The sequence below is a fragment of the Schistocerca nitens genome, chromosome 2, assembly GCF_023898315.1.
Source record: "Schistocerca nitens isolate TAMUIC-IGC-003100 chromosome 2, iqSchNite1.1, whole genome shotgun sequence".
NCBI classification, from domain to species: Eukaryota; Metazoa; Arthropoda; class Insecta; order Orthoptera; family Acrididae; genus Schistocerca; species Schistocerca nitens.
The window spans coordinates 147,871,694-147,889,949 of NC_064615.1; the positions used below are offsets into that span (position 1 = coordinate 147,871,694).

Below are 18,256 nucleotides of genomic sequence, written 5' to 3' on the forward strand. Positions count from 1 at the left end.
GTCGAATGGTCCCTGTAGGCCACTTGTGGCGTGACGACGGAGTGCTTTTTACCGTGAAGGTAGAAAAACTGAAACGGTTTCATTCAGCAGTATGTACATACCAGACCGACACATTAGTGGGCACGCACAAAAAAGAAATCGCATATAGCGCACCGGTTTTAGTTCATTACGATTAAAATACAAGGTTTTTTTTATTTTTTTATGAACCACGTCCAGGATTTGATATTCACTTGAACAGATATTGGCTTCTGGCAGACGCTAGAAGGTCAGACTTAAACGTTAGAGTTCTCTAGCCTCCCCACCTATGCCCAATCACTTGTTGAGCTGTGGAGTGGGTCGTTGTTTCAGCGTGGCTGGGAGCGCTGAGCACTTCCTCGTGGCTGCTGGCAGCGCCCCTGGCGGTGTCTCTGTGCAGGCGCAAGTGGACGCGGCTGACCGCCATGTTGGCCGGGCTCGTCATGGCGCTGGCCTGCCTCTTCGCGTCCTTCGCCACGCAGCTGCACCAGCTGCTGCTCAGGTAGGTTCCCACCTCCTAGCACTTCATTCAATTTGTAAAGAGGACTATTTCTCTGCTCCCATGGCATAGGCATACTTAAATGTTACTCTGTGTAATCTCTAACTCTGACCAAATCAGGCATGATTTCACCTCCGCCTAGGGAGTTATTGGATGGCAATGCAGCGATGGGTCACCAGGACTAATTATCCACCAGGTAGCCTATGTGTGGGGTGCCATGACATTTCAAGAGTACAAAGCTCCTCTAGCCACCAATGTCTCACTTTTAAATTACACTTGTTCATTATATACTGGGTGATCAAAAAGTCAGTATAAATTTGAAAACTGAATAAATCACTGAGTAATGTAGATAGAGAGGTACAAATTGACACACATGCTTGGAATGACATGGGGTTTTATTAGAACAAAAAAAAAATACAAAAGTTCGAAATAGTCCGACAGATGGCGCTTCATCTGATCAGAACAGCAATAATTAGCATAACAAAGTAAGACAAAGCAAAGATGATGTTCTTTACAGGAAATGCTCAATATGTCCACCATCATTCCTCAACAATAGCTGTAGTCGAGGAATAATGTTGTGAACAGCACAGTAAAGTATGTCCGCAGTTATGGTGAGGCATTGGCGTCGGATGTTGTCTTTCAGCATCCCTAGAGATGTCGGTCGATCACGATACACTTGCGACTTCAGGTAACCCCAAAGCCAATAATCGAACGGACTGAGGTCTGGGGACCTGGGAGGTCAAGCATGACGAAAGTGGCGGCTGAGCACACGATCATCACCAAATGACGCGCGCAAGAGATCTTTCACTCATCTAGGAATATGGGGTGGAGCGCCATCCTGCATAAACATCGTACGTTCCAGCAGGTGATTATCAGCCAGGCTGCGGAGGATGCGATTCTGTAACATATCGGCGTACCTCTCACCCGTCACGGTAGCAGTTACAAAACCAGAATCACGCATTTCTTCGAAGAAGAAAGGCCCGATAACGGTAGATGTGGTAAATCCAACCCATACCGTGACTTTCTCGTCGTGGAATGGAGTTTCCACGACAGTTCTAGGATTTTCGGTAGCCCAAATTCTGCATTTGTGGGCGTTGACGGACCCTAGGAGCGTGAAATGAGCTTCGTAGGTCCACAACACGTTACTCAACCAATCGTCTTCTTCCGCCATATTTTGAAAAGCCCACAACGGCTAATGCCCTCCGCTTCACTAAATGGCCGGGTAACAGTTCATGATGCTGATGGATTTTGTACGAATAGCATCGGAGGGTACGCCTCGGTGCCAACCAAACAGTAGTGTATGGAATGCCGGTGCGACGTGCGACTGCACGAGCGCTGACTTCCCCACCGAGCGAGGTGGCGCAGTGGTTAGCACACTGGACTCGCATTCGGAAGGACGACGGTTCAATCCCGTCTCCGGCCATCCTGATTTAGGTTTTCCGTGATTTCCCTAAATCGCTTCAGGCAAATGCCGGGATGGTTCCTTTGAAAGGGCACGGCCGATTTCCTTCCCCATCCTTCCCTCACCCGAGCTTGCGCTCCGTCTCTAATGACCTCGTTGTCGACGGGACGTTAAACACTAATATCCTCCTCCTCCTGACTTCCCCGTGCATAGACGAACCCGCTACAATCTTCATTTCTTCCTGAAGTGTCTCAGCAGCATTACGCCTTGTGTTCGGTGGGCCACTACGGGGTCTATCGTCTAAACAACCTGTGGCTTCGAACTTCGAAATCATTCTAGCCACAGCTGCATTTGTCAACGGATCTCTACCCGTTCGAATCCGCTTCCTATGGCGATAGGATCGTAACGCTGAACTAGCACATTCCCCATTCTGATAATACAACTTCACTAAAAGCGCCTTTTCAGGTAACGTCAACATGCTGCGACTGCTGGCGCATCTGATTCTCTCTCTCATTACAGATCCTTTTACACACGATTGGCATATGCAGTCACTGACGTTCTGGTGTCCAGCGCCATCTGTCGGACATTTTGTGAAATTTATGTTTTTTTTCGGTTCTAATAAAACTCCATTTCATTCCAAGCATGTTTGTCAATTTTTACCTCTCTATCTACATTATTCCGTGGTTTAATAAGTTTTCAAGACCAGCGCCTCCCGTCGGGTAGACCGTTCGCCGGGTGCAAGTCTTTCGGTTTGACGCCACTTCGGTGACTTGCGCATCGATGGGGATGAAATGATGATGATTAGGACAACACAACACCCAGTCCCTGAGCAGAGAAAATCTCTGATCCAGCTGGGAATCGAACCTGGGCGCTGACGATTGACAGTCTGTCGCGCTGACCACTGAGCTAATGGGGGCGGACAGTTGTTCATTCTGTTTTAATTACTTCAAGTTGTCGCCAGAGGACTGAATAGATCACATTTCTCTACTTCTCACAAAGAAATACTCTTCGCGATAGTATTCATCTAGCTTCTCGGATAAAATATGTAGAGAACTGACGAAATTTTGCCATGGCTCACCCGACAGCCCATGTGCGCTTTCTGGAAAGCCTTTCACGCACATTTATGCATATCATACGCTAGTTGAGAGATAAAAATCCTTATCCAGAGGTAAGAAATAATACGCAGTTTGTAATTGCACGCAAATTGCGTACCTGGACACCCACAAAGACAGCAATGCAACTGGTTGCTGAGTAGGTGGAAGAGAGTTTACTTTGGGCGTCTACCTCAAGCATTTCATCGCCAGTTACGCTAAGCCCCCGTCTTCACACACCCCCTCACTGCTCTGGGTATGGAATAACACCGCTCAGATGGACTCGCCTCGCACTGCTGTGCTATCGTGGGACTTACAAAATGTCAGCACTTTCAACAGCTTTACAAGTAACGGAAAAATTCAGGTGTAGATACAAGTATTAGGAGGAGGGAGTCGTCGTTGGGGCCATTACTCTCTCCTCCACTCTCCTTAAAAAAATTACGCTTTCTTAACCATTTTTTAAGTCATACTGGAATGACAGCGATCTTACCAAGCAGTATAACAGAAACAGTGTAGCTCACAACTAATACACAGTTTCGTTAACGGTTTCAGTCAAATAGGATCATCTCCAGACAACTAAATCTCATTAACAAAATGCTGCAAGTATAATATGCAAATCAACAAGCAAATTAACATACAGCAACATAAAAGATAAAATATCTATATAGGCTTGGCGACATATGAAGAAGGTACACAGAGCTGCTTTATGTGTCACAAGGTGTCAGTCAACAGATGTGAACTTGCCTTACAAGGAGACACGATGTGATAGTTGATTCCAATGCACACAGAGGGCAGTTCCTTTGGATTCTAGCCACTAATATCGGACTTTGAAGTTTGTAATGTACTTTTAAATATACGAGGACGATGAAAACCTTAAAAGTGCTATAATGTTTTTGACTTTAACAATGCCCAAAATACTTATTAATCATTTTTCGACGTAGTCTCCCTGAAGCTGAATGTACGTATTTCACCGCTTCAGAAGTGCACAGATACCATGATGAAAGCATTCTTTGTGTAACCACTTCTGCACGGCGGTTTTCACGTCTCCGTCACTTCTGAAATGCCTGCCTCCCAATGCTTCTTTCAGTGCTCAGAACAGATGGAAATTATTAGGATCGATGCTTGGTGAGTAAGGAGGATGTACCAGACTTTGAAATTTTCTGAATCTTCTCAAGCATCTTCGGGACTGTATGCACTCACGCATTGTCACGCTGCAGCAATACATCTGAAGTCAGAAGTCCTCGTACTTTACTCCTCATTTCAGGGCGAAGCTGACTTTTCGGCATGTCTGAATAAGAAATGCCGGTTACCATAACTCTCCCATCTATGTAATGCTCCAAAATTACTCCATTTGCATCCCATAAGAGAATGAGTACGATTTTTCCAGCAGACAGTTGAGGGCCGAATAGTTTTGGTTTCGACCATGAGCTGCTTCCTTGCGTGACCTTTTTTGTTTCTGGTTGGTGATGGTGGGCACAAGTTTCACGGCTTGTAACAATTTTTCCCAAAGTGTGTCATCTTCGACATGGAAATGATGCAAAAGTTCTTCACCGACATCGACGCTTCAATTCAGCAGTCACCTGATGTGGCACCCATCTTGCAGATGCTTTACTGAAGTATAGTACACTATGAATAATATTCTGCGCTGAACCAATACTAATGTTCAAACTTGGGGCATCCTCCACAGACGTTACATTGATTTTACTTCCTATGCTACTCTTGCTGCAACGACAAGCACTAATCGCGGTACTGCGCTGTCATTCTGCGATGAATTTCGATTGGTTTAACAATTTCACTACACTGCAAACGCATCACAGTTCGTTGCTAAATCGCGGTGCATGTTGACAGCGGGGTGGCCATCTTGTTGTGGACGCTGCTGCCTTCTCCTGCGCTGAAGCATGATTTTGTCACCTGTCGGTCACTTTCTGAAGCTCAAGGACGATTATTGCCCCGTACCAAATCTATCACAAAGCTTTCCGAAACGTTATGGAATTTTTAAGGATTTCATTTGAATCGCCCTCGTATTTGTCGACTATAATCAACTTTATATTATGTCTGCATATAGAGTATAAGGGGTTTTGTAGTGAACACTCGCTGTTTGGTAATTCCTCGCTCGGGTGATTATTTGTAGTTGCGCCTGACGCTTTGAATATGAGGGATTTATTTTTTACTTATAAAGCTTCTTCGTATCCAGTGTTTGAAGTAGTGTAACTGGGGATATGAGCGAATTCTCTGTTTCACTAAAATGGAAGAGAGCCAAAGGAACTAACAAAAATGCCCGTATGCGGAATACATAGCGTCTGACCTTGTGCTTTGTTTATGGGCTTTCTTGAAGGTAAGCTCACCCTAGGAACTGTACACATTTAAATCGAAATGGTAAATTGTTAGGAACAAGTGGGATTGGGATATAAAGACTCGCTCATCTAGGCCACTTGCCTTCAAAATTTCCACTTCTATGAAGTTAGCTGCAGAAGAGTTCTTTAAGGCTCTGTGATAGAAGGACTCTGAGGAACAATATAATGTATGGTGTTCTCCATCAGAGTTACGTTGCACCCGCTTTGGGAAGGAGTTTCCAAAGGGCTAGTTAAAGCCTGGTGTTCTTCAGCCATAGAAAGTCTCGCTTTACAATCTTCTTTGGATTCTTGAGACCACATAGTCCTCAGTCTTTGAGCCAATCTGGTATACTCGGAAAGCAAAACGAAATCAGTATGTAATGAGTAGGCACTTAAATCGCAAAGCAAACTTAATAAATTCGTTTTCCATAGCGAAGAATACAAATAAGACCTACCGAAAGAAACAAAGCAATGTCGTTAAATTTGCAATACACAAAGCGAAATCAATAAATCTGCATATCCTAGCCGAGCAAAATCACTGTTACTTTGTACTCGTATAGATAAGACTGTGTTGCTTCATTCTGTGACATTTATCACTGAGTTAAAGAAACTAACAGCACACTCTTTCTGGTTGTTTGGTTTACTAGGAAACTAATTGTGCTATTTTTTGGTCCTTTGGCGTACTATGCTGTGATGATTAAACATCCCAACTACTAGGCTGAGCAGAAACATTTAGATAAAACTCTAAATCACTATATGTTTTTGTATGCTAATAAAGTGCTTACCTTATTCGAACACTGTTTTCCCCCAAATCGTACCAAGGTTAGAGCAAAGTCTACAAAAAAGCCATGGATTACTCGAGGAATAGGGATATCTTGTAAAACAAAAAGAAAACTGTATCTGTCAATCCGAAACAGTTCCGATGTTGATGCTATAGCACATTACAAGAAATACTGCAAAATATTAAAGACTGTAATACGGATGCCAAAGCAAATATATTACAAGGAAAAGATAGTCATATCATATAACAAAATAAAGACAATATGGGATATAGTGAAGGAGGAGACTGGTAGAACCAGACATGAAGAGGAACAAATAGCATTAAGAGTAAATGATACATTGGTGACAGACGTGTATAGTGTTGCAAAATTTTTTAATAAACATTTTATAACTGTTACCAAAAAGATGGGGTTGTCAGGTTCTGTAGATGCTGCTATGGAATACCTCAGACCAGAAATTTCAAGCAACTTCCATAATATGAATTTGACCCTCACTACCCCAACAGAAATAATGTCCATCATAAAATCTTTAAAATCAAAAACATCTAGTGGGTATGATGAAATATCAACAAAGTTAATTAAAGAATGTGATTCTGAGCTAAGTGACATATTAAGCTATCTGTGTAACCAGTCATTTATCAGTGGAATATTTCCTGAATGGCTGAAATATGCTGAAGTTAAGCCACTGTTTAAGAAGGGAGATAAAGAAATTGCATCAAATTTCCGTCCAATTTCACTGTTGCCAGCATTCTCAAAAATTTTCAAAAAAGTAACGTACAGTCGACTTTATAACCATCTTATCTCAAATAACATACTATCAAAGTCACAGTTTGGATTTCTAAAAGGTTCTGATATTGAGAAGGCTATCTACACTTACAGTGAAAATGTGCTTAATTCATTAGACAAAAAATTGCGGGCAACTGGTATATTTTGTGATCTGTCGAAGGAATTTGACTGTGTAAATCGCAATATCCTTTTAAGTAAATCAGAGTATTATAGTGTAACAGAAAATGCTGAAATATGGTTCAAATCTTATATCACTGGCAGGAAACAAAGGGTGTTATTAGGAAAGAGACATGTGTCAAGCTATCAGGCATCATCCAACCGGGAACTAATTACATGTGGGGTACCACAAGGTTCCATTTTGGGGCCCTTACTTTTTCCTGTGTATATCAATGACCTTTCATCAGTAACATTATGAGATGCCAAGTTCGTTTTGTTTGCCGATGATACAAACATTGCAATAAATAACAAATCAAGTGTAGTCTTAGAAAGATCAGCTAATAAAACATTTCTGGACATTAATCACTGGTTCCTAGCCAATTCTTTGTCACTAAACTTTGAAAAAACACACTACATGCAGTTCAGAACTTGTAAGGGGTGTCCCACGAGTATATGTCTAACATACGATGACAAGAAGATAGAAGAAGTGGACAGTGTTAAATTCTTGGGATTACAGCTTGATAATAAATTCAACTGGGAGGAGCACACCACAGAACTGCTGAAGCATCTTAACAAATCTCTGTTTGCAATGCGAATTTTGTCAGACATAGCGGATATAAAAATGAAAAAGCTGGCATACTATGCATACTTTCATTCCATAGTGTCACATGGGATTATTTTTGGGGTAATTCATCAAGCCAAGCTAAAGTTTTCCGGGCACAAAAACGTGCAGTAAGAGTTATATGTGGTGTGAACTCAAGAACATCCTGCAGAAGCCTGCTTAGGGAACTAGGGATACTAACTACTGCTTCCCAATATATTTATTCTGTAATGAAATTTGTCATTAAAAATATATCACTTTTTCAAACCAACAGCTCAATTCACGGAATCAATACTAGAAATAAGAATAATCTTCACAAGGATTTAAAGTCACTTAGTCCTGTACAAAAGGGTGTGCGTTATTCAGGAACACACATTTTCAATAACTTGCCATCACCCATAAAAAGCTTAACAACCAATGAAATTCAGTTTAAGAGAAGCCTAAAGGATTTATTGGTGGCCAACTCCTTCTACTCCATTGATGAATTTCTCAGTAAAACCAACTGATTTATATATATATATATATATATATATATATATATATATATATATATATATATATATATATATATATATATATATATAACTTCTGCACCATTTCAGTGCAGTAATGTGTTCATTGTAAATAAGTATTATAGTAGTTCTATTACATGTTTATTACCTTATAAATAAATAAAAAACTTTTTTATTTTAAATTCAGTGCATTAGTATTTGCAAAATGAGTTTCATATAGTGTTCATTAATAAATGACGATCATTCCACTTGGGACCTGTGGAATGGTACATTAGCTTATTTGTTTTAGTTGTAAATATCTGTCATGTATAGTTGTTTTTTGACATGTTCCACATCCTGGAGGACCTCCTCACTACTGATCAATTGGAATGAAAGTAAGTCTAATCTAATCTAATGTAATCTAATCTATGTTTGGATTTTGATGAAATAATCCCTATACGTTGCAAAAGCCTTCGCTCAAATTACCGGTGAAAACCCCATAAAAACTGGTCCGTAATTTTGGAGATTAGAGTGTTCAATCAGACAGACACGACAGTTTTACAGTTTTACAGTGACGAAAAAAATGCAACACAAAAAGTAATTAATGTAGAGTAATGAAATTTTAAGAATACATTTGTCTGGGTAAAGTATTTAAGTCATTAACATTGCAAGCTAACAGATTAATGTAAAATGCTGGTGCATTAATAACCGGTGTAAGCACCGGATTGTTGAATGCAACCATGCCAACGTTGGTTTATTTTGTTGTAAAGGTGCTGGTTGTCAGTTTGTGAAATCGAGTTCCAAGCTTGTTGCACGTGGTCAGGCGATCGAGAAGCCAAGGCAACACCTCGACACTCTGTAGAGCACGTTAGGTTGTGACAGCGGCGTGTGTGGGGAAGCCATGTCCTTTTTATGAATGGAAGCACAACGGGTCGGATCACCAGACTGACGTAGAAACTTGCAGGCAGGGTGCTCCAGATAACCACGAGAGTGCTCCTGCTCTCATACAAAATCGTACCCCAGACCATAGCTCCAGGTGCTGGTCCATTGTGTCCAACAAGCAGACAGGTAGGTTGCAGGCACTCAACTGGTCTCCTAGTAACCAACACACAGCCGTCACCAGGACCGAGGCAGAAGCAGCTTTCGTCAGAAAACACAGCAGACCTCCACCCTGGCCTGCAATGAGCTCTCGCTTGACGCCACTGAAGTCGCAAATAGCGTGTTTTGGGGAAAGTGAAAGCAGCATGATGCGCCAGAGCCATACACTGACCATGATAGTTTCCCTCCCAGTAGTTCCATGTTGCGGTCCGGAGCCCGGTATTCTTGCGACCACCGCCAGCAGTCATATACAGTAGCTACATTGCTGTCACTTCTTTCTGCAATATCGCAGAAGGAAGATCCAGTTTCTTGTAGTCCCATTGTACGACCTCGTTCAAACTCAGTGACGTGCAGATAAGGTGCCTTACAGGCGTTCTTGACAAACATCGACTCATCACATCAAGTCTCAAACGTAACTAACGCGCACGACCGATACAGCATGTGTTTAAGGTAAATCTGATTTGCGTCCTCACGTTGGTGCAGCTACCGCCACTCTAACGCTACTGATGCGAAATCTGAATAGACATCATCTTCCACATGTAGTAACACTCCTGACAACTTTCGTTTACGTTGCACAACTATTTCTTGATGTGGCGATTTTTTCCACCAGTGTATTATTATTACAGAATGCAATATTAAAACATTCCTCTCCTGTGCCAACCTATTCATCTCAGAGTAACACTTGCAACCCATGTCCTCAGTTATCTCCTCATGGTACTACTATCCTTGTCTTCCTCCACAGTTTTTGCCATCTACAGCTCCGTCTAGTACCATGGAAGTCAGTCCCTGATCTTTTACTGGACTCGCATTCGGGAGGACGACGGTTCAATCCCGCGTCCGGCCATCCTGATTTAGGTTTTCCCTGATTTCCCTACATCGCTCCAGGCAAATGCCGGAATGGTTCCTTTGAAAGGGCACGGCCGACTTCCTTCCCCATCATTCCCTAATCCGATGAGACCGATGACCTCCCAGTCGGTCTCCTCCTCCACAACAACTAACCAACCTGATATTTTAACATATGTCCTATCATGCTGTCCCTTCTCCTTATCAGTGTTTTCCACATGCTCCTTTCCTCTCCGATTCTGCTCAGAACCTCCTCATTTCTTGCCTTATCAGTCCACCTAATTTTCAATATATGTCTGTAGGACCACATATCAAATGCTTTGATTTTCTTCTGTTCCGGTTTTCTCGCAGTCCATGTTTCATTATGATTCAATGCTGTGTCCTGACCTATCCTCTTCTCAAATTAAGGCCTATGTTTGACACTAGTAGATTTCTCTTGGCCAGGAATGCCCTTTTTGCCAGTGCTAGTCTGCTTTTGATGTTCTCCTTGCTCCGTCCGTCATTGGTTATTTTGCTGCCTAGGTAGTACAATTCCTTAACTTCATCTACTTAGCGACCATCAGTCCTGAAGTTACTTTTCTCGCTGTTTTCATATCTGCTACTTCTCATTACGTCTGTCTTTCTTCGATTTACTCTTAATCCATACTCTGTACTCATTAGACTGTTCATTCCATGCAGCAAATCTTCTTCACTTTCAGTCACGATAGAAATGTCTTCAGCGAACCGTAGCATTGATATGCTTTCACCTTGAATTTTAATTCCACTCCTGAACCTTTCTTATATTTCCATCATTGCTTCTTCTATGTATAGATTGAACAGTAGGGGTGAAACACTGCATCCTTGTCTTACACCCTTTCTGTTCCGAGCATTTAGTTCTTTGTCGTCCACTCTTATTATTTCTTCTTGGCTCCTGTACATATTGCATATTACCCACCACTCCCTGTAGATTACCGCTATTTTTCTCAGAATTTCGAACATCTTGCACCATTTTACATTGTCGAATGCTTTTTCTATGTACACAAATCCTATGAACGTATCTTGATTTTTCTATAGTCTTGCTTCCATTACCAAACGCACGATCAGAATTGCTTCTATAGTGTCCTTACCTTTCCTAAAGAACTGATTGTCATATAACATATCCTCAATTTTCTTTTGCATTCTTCTGTACATTATTCTTGTCGGCAGCTTGGATGCCAGACCCATACATTCTACACACCAGCGTGAATAGTCTTTTGTTACCACTTCCCCTAATGATTATAGAAATTCTAATGGAATGTTATCGATTCCTTCCGCCTTTTTTATTGTTGTTATTATTAAAATCGTTGGCGTTTGTGCCATATTAATTGAGGGTGTGATAGAAAGGAGGAAGAGGGAGAGATACGAAAGAGGCTGCGACTCCGCCAGAAAAGAAAGCGGAAGTGCGCCGTTAAACGATTCGTCTTTATACCTATGGTACTGTGGCCTATGTTATCTGGAATGGTAATAAAACTGTCACATGTTTTTATCTGGTGTCACATATTGCATCTTGTGATGGACACTGGACTTCCGGGCATTCAACTGTCAGTTCCGTTTAAGTCGTTTTCTTTTTTTTTTTTTTTCCTTGCGAATTTTAATTTTTTTTCCTGGGTGCAAGGATGATACAAGGTAATTGTATTAATACACTACTGGCCGTTAAAACTGCTACACCAAGCATAAATGAAGATGATAAACGGATATTCATTGGACAAATATATTATACTAGAACTGACCTGTGATTGCATTATCACGCAATTTTGGTGCATAGATCTTGAGAAATCAGTACCCAGAACAACCACCTCTGGCCGTAATAACAGCCTTGATACGCCTGGGCATTGAGTCAGAGCTTGGATGACGTGTACAGGTACAGCTGCCCATGCAGCTTCAACACGATACCCCAGTTCATCAAGAGTAGTGACTGGCGTATTGTGACGAGCCAGTTGCTCGGACACCATTGACCAGACGTTTTCAATTGGTGAGAGATCCGGAGAATGTGCTGGCCAGGGTAGCAGTCGAACATTTTCTTTATCCAGGAATGCCCGTACAGGACCTGCAACATGCGGTTGTGCATTATCCTGCTGAAATGTAGGGTTTCGAAGGGATCGAAGGGATCGAATGAAGGGTAGAGCCACGGGTCGTAACACAGCTGAAATGTAACGTCCACCGTTCAAAGTGCCGTCAGTGCGAACAAGAGGTGACCGAGACGTGTTAACTAATGGCACCGTACACCAACACGCCGTGTGATACGCCAGTATGGCGATGACGAATACGCGCTTCCAATGTGCGTTCACCGCGATGTCGCCAAACACGGATGCGACCATCATGATGCTGTAAACAGAACCTGTATTCATCCGAAAAAATGACGTTTTGCCATTCGTGCACCCAGGTTTGTCGTTGAGTACGCCATCGCAAGCGCTCATGTCTGTGAAGCGGCGTCAAGGGTAGCCGCAGCCACGGTCTCCGAGCTGATACTCCATGCTGCTGCAAACGTCATTGAACTGTTGGTGCAGATGGTTGTTCTCTTGCAAACGTCCCCATCTGTTGACTCAGGGATCGAGGCGTGGTTGCACGATCCGTTACAACCATGCGGCTAAGATGCCTGTCATCTCGACTGTTAGTGATACGAGGCCGTTGGGATCCAGCACGGCGTTCCGTATTACCCTCCTGAACCCACCGATTCCATATTCTGCTAACAGTCATTGGATCTCGACCAACGCGAGCAGCAATGTCGCGATACGATAAACCGCAATCGCGATAGGCTACAATCCGACCTTAATCAAAGTCGGAAACGTGATGGTACGCATTTCTCCTCCTTACACGAGGCATCACAACAACGTTTCACCAGGCAATGCTGGTCAACTGCTGTTTGTGTACGAGAAATCGGTTGGAAACTTTCCTCATGTCAGCATGTTGTAGGTGTCTCCACCGGCGCCAATGTTGTGTGAATGCTCTGAAAAGCTAATCATTTGCATACCACAGCACCTTCTTCCTGTCCGTTAAATTTCGTGTCTGTAGCACGTCATCTTCGTGGTGTAGCGATTTTAATGGCCAGTAGTGTATTCGTCGACCAGTCTGATGTCGAGGACTTGTCTTACATTATGGAGCACACTGTTCTTCAGAATATCTAGTGAAGTACCTGGTGTCGTCACGTTGTTGTGTTGCAGCTACGGCGTTCTGCTGGGCATGTCTAGCGGTCTGGTGCGGGAGACGGCGTCGCTGACGCTGGGCCATTACTTCCGGCGGCGCCGCGAGTTCGTCGAAATGGTGGTGCAGGCGGGCGCCGGCGTCGGCATCGCGCTCTTCTCCGTGCTCTACAGGGAGGCCGTCGGGTGAGTCGCTCTGTGCGCAACGTGTCGCGTCTAAGCCTCTCCTAACTGCCCGTGTAGTAACTTCATGGACAAGTTTTGTGACCTGCACTAATTTTGTTTGTTTTTCTCTCGTCTACACCATATCAGTGGTCAACAAACTTCACAGTATGAATCTCACTATTTTGTTATGTTGTTGTTGTTGTTGTTGTTGTTGTTGTGGTCTTCAGTCCTGAGACTGGTTTGATGCAGCTGTCCATGCTACTCTATCCTGTGCACGCTTCTTCATCTCCCAGTACTTACTGCAACCTACATCCTTCTGAATCTGCTTAGTGTATTCATCTCTTGGTCTCCCTCTACGACTTTTACCCTTCACGCTGCCCTCCAGTGCTAAATTGGTGATCCCTTGATGCCTCAGAACATGTCCTACCAACCGGTCCCTTCTTCTTGTCAAGTTGTGCCACAAACTCCTCTTCTCCCCAATTCTATTCAATACCTCCTCGTTAGTTATGTGATCTACCCATCTAATCTTCACCAATCTTCTGTAGCACCACATTTCTAAAGCTTCTATTCTCTTCTTGTCCAAACTATTTCTCATCCATGTTTCACTTCCATACATGGCTACACTCTACACAAACACTTTCAGAAACGATTTCCTGACACTTAAATATCTAATCGATGTAAACTAATTTCTCTTCTTCAGAGACGCTTTCCTTTCCATTGCCAGTCTACATTTTATATCCTCTCTACTTCGACCATCATCAGTTATTTTGCTCCCCAAATAGCAAAACTCCTTTACTACTTTAAGTGTCTCATTTCCTAATCTAATTCCCTCAGCATCACCCGATTTAATTCGACTACATTCCATTATCCTCGTTTTGGTTTTGTTGATATTCATCTTATATCCTCCTTTCAAGACACTGTCAGTTCCGTTCAACTGCTGTTCCAAGTCCTTTGCTGTCTCTGACAGAATTACAATGTCATCGGTGAACCTCAAAATTTTTATTCTTCTCCGTGGATTTTAATACCTACTCCGAATTTTTCTTTTGTTTCCTTTACTGCTTGCTCAATTTTGTTATAGATTTTCAATTATTACCATTAATGTAACTATTTTTCCTCCTAAATCTATACACTGAGGTGGCAAAACTCATTGGATAACTCCTAATATCGTGTCGGACACCCTTTTTGCCGGCGCACCGTAGAACCTCGCCTGGCATGGACTCAACAAGTTGTCGGAAGTGCCCTACATAAATATTGAGCCATGTTGCCTCTATAGCCGTCACTACTGCGAAAGTGTTGCCGGTGCAGTATTTTGTCCACGAACGGACATGTCGATTAGGTACCATAAATGTTCAATGGGATTCGTGGGGAGCGAAAAAGAAAAGAATGGTTCAAATGGCTCTAAGCACTATGGGACATCTGAGGTCATCAGTCCCCTAGACTTAGAACCACTTAACCCTAACTAACCTACGGACATTACACACACTTCAATGCCCGAGGCAGGATTCGAACCTGCGACTGTAGCAGCAGCGCGGTTCCGGACTGAAGCGCCAAGAACGGCTCGGCCACAGTGGCCGGCTGTGTGGAGCGATCTGGGCAGCCAAACCATTCGCTCGAACCATCTAGAATATTCTTCGAACGAACCGCGAACAATTGTCGCCCGGTGGCATGGCACATTGTCATCCATAAAAATTCCATCGTTGTTTGGGAACAAGAGGGCAATGAATTGCTGAAAATGGTCTCCAAGTAGCCGAACATAACCATACTCAGCCAATGATCGGTTCAGTCGGACCGTAGCACCCTGCCCATTCCATGTAAACAGAGCGCACAACATTAACGAGCCACCACCAGCTTACACAATGCCTTGTTGACAACTTACGTCCGTGGCTTCGTGGGGTCTGCGCTGCACTCGAACCCTACCATCACCTCTTACCAACTGAAAAAAGGCTTTTGACTCTGTACCACACAAGCGGCTCGTAGTGAAATTGCGTGCTTACGAAATATCGTCTCATTTATGTGACTGGATCTGTGATTTCCTGTCAGAGAGGTCACAGTTTGTAGTAATTGACGCAAAGTCATAGAGTAAAACAGAAGTAATGTCTGGCGTTCCCCAAGGTAGTGCTATAGGCTGTTTGCTGTTCCTTATTTATATAAACGATTTGGGAGACAATCTGAGCAGCCGTCTACGGTTGTTTGTAGATGGCGCTGTCGTTTATCGACTAATAAAGTCATCAGAAGATCAAAACAAACTGCAAAACGATTTAGAAGAAATATCGGAGTGGTGCGAAAAGTGGCAGTTGACCATAAATAACTAAGAGTATGAGGTCATCCACATGAGTGTTAAAAGAACTCGTTAAATTTCGGTTACACGATAAATCAGTCTAATCTAAAATCTGTAAATTCGTAGGTATTACAGTTATGAACAACTGAAATTGGAAGGAACACATCGAAAATGTTGTGGGTAAGGCTAACCAAAGACTGCGTTTTATTGGCAGGACACTTAGAAAATGTAACAGACCTACTAAGGAGACTGCCTAAACTACGCTTCTCAGTCCTCTTTTAGAATACTGCTATGCGGTGTGGGATCCTTACCAGATAGGACTGACGGAGTACATCGAAAAAGTTCAAAGAAAGGCAGCACGTTTCGTATTATCGCGAAATATGGGAGAGAGTGTCACAGAAATGATACAGGATTTGGGCTGGAAATCATTACAAGAAAGGCATTTTTCGTTGCGACGGAATCTTCTCACGAAATTCCAGTAACCAGCTTTCTCCTCCGAATGCGAAAATATTTTGTTGACACCGACCTAGATATGGAGGAACTATCACCACGATAAAATAGGGAAATCAGAACTCGTACGGAAAGATATAGGTGTTCATTTTTTCCGCGCGCTATACGAGATTAGAATAATAGAGAATTGTGGAGGTGGTTCGATGAACCCTCTGCCAGTCACTGAAATGTGATTTGCAGAGTATCCATGTAGATGTAGATGTAGGTGTAGATGTAGAAATCGGGACTCATCCCGTGTAGGATCCGACCGATATGGTCACGAAGGTAGGAAAGACGTCACAGGCCATGCCGTACAATTAACAAAGACTCTCGCGCCTGTGGTCGGCTGCCATAGCCCATTAGCTCCAGATTTCGCAAACCTGTCTTGGATACCTTCGTCGTACGTCCTAAATTGAATTCTGCGGTTATTTGACGTAGTTTTGCTAGTTTAATGGTACTGACAACTCTACGCGAACGCCGCTGTTCTCGGTCGTTAACCGAATGCCATCGGTCACCGCGTTGTCATTAATGAGAGGTAATGCCTGGAACTTGATATTCTCTAAATTCTCTTGGCACTGTGAAACTCGTAATACTGAATTCCCTAACGATTTCCGAAACTGATTGCCCCATGCCTCTAGCTCCAACTAACATTCCGCGTTCAGTTAATACCGTCGTGCGGCCATAATCAAGTCGGAAACCCTTCCACGTGAATCACCTGAATACAAATAGCTGCTCCACCAATGCACTGCCCTTTTGTACCATGTGTACGCAATACTACCACCGTCTGTACATGGGCAGATCGCTATCCCGTGACTTTTTTCGCCTCATTGTAGTTGATAATTTAAAATTATTGCTTTTCCTTATTTCAGTTTACTTTGATCTTCTTCTCGATACTGCTGTATGTCCGTATTTCTCCCTTCTGAATCTCGTTCGCTTCAGATCACAGATGCCTCTTTGCTTTTTCCCACTCATTAAAGTAGTAGCACTACCATGTAAATAAAGAATAGGAGCCATAGTCGACGGTAAACAATCGGAAAAACATGGAGAATTCACACCAAAGGGAAGGCATACATTTAAAATAGCTTCAGTACTGTACTATATGTGCCCGTATTGTAAACACTTGCAATTACTGTTCTTGTAAACTACTTTCTCCGTGGTTAAGTGATATCTCTACCTACTTACGTTATCTAAGATGCATGCACTCCGTGCTAGTACAGGGAGGTGAAAGTCAGTTTTGTTTTACCTATTTAATAAACTAACATTTAGGTTAATGGTATTCCGTGATACGTGTTTGAGCAGAACTAAAGACGTATTTGCATTCGCATCTTCGTAAGGATTAACGACTAAAGAAAGGCAGTCATTCTGGTTAATGCTTCCCCTGTAGCTAAACGACATTTGGTTTCATATTCTTTCTATTGATTCTGCTAAAGTTGTTTGGGCTAGTCAACGTACGAGGGTGAGTCAAATGAAAACCTTAAATTAATAATTACAAATCGAAATTTCGCGCCGTTATCCTGTAAGTTTGTAATCGTGCTGCAAACAGCGTGCAGAATGGCCTGTAGGTGGCAGCATAGTGCAGATGCACACACACCGTCGCAGTATCAGTATAAAGACGGCTGCCTCACTTGCGAGCCGGCCGAAGTGGCCGAGCGGTTCTAGGTGCTCAGTCTGGAACCGCGCGACCGCTACGGTCGCAGGTTCGAATCCTGCTTCGGGCATGGATGTGTGTGATGTCCTTAGGTTAGTTACGTTTAAGTAGTTCTAGGGGACTGATGACCACAGCAGTTAAGTCCCATAGTGCTCAGAGCCATTTGACCATTTGAACCCACTTGCGACTTGCACGAGGGAAGAACAGCGTTTTGTTATTCGGTTTTTGCGTGGTGAAGGTGTGAAACCTATTGAAATTCATCGACGAATAAAGGTTCAACACGGTGATGCATGTTTGTCACAGCAGCAAGTCTACGAATGGAGTAGGAAGTTCGCAAATGGTGTGACTTCAGTGGAAGATGCTCCTCGTCCAGGTCAGGCACAACGAGTTGTGACTCAACAGAACATTGCAGCAGCTGAAGCCA

General features: G+C 43.0%; 1 protein-coding gene across 1 annotated transcript in view; it reads left to right on the forward strand.

Moving 5' to 3' along the window:
• Positions 1-18,256, forward strand: part of LOC126234886 (monocarboxylate transporter 12-like) — a 166,947-nt gene that overhangs the window by 103,185 nt on the left and 45,506 nt on the right. Inside the window, exons 3-4 of the mRNA XM_049943625.1 lie at positions 349-517; positions 13,274-13,438. Coding sequence (XP_049799582.1) covers positions 349-517; positions 13,274-13,438 — 334 coding nt within the window. The remainder of the gene's footprint in view (positions 1-348; positions 518-13,273; positions 13,439-18,256) is intronic.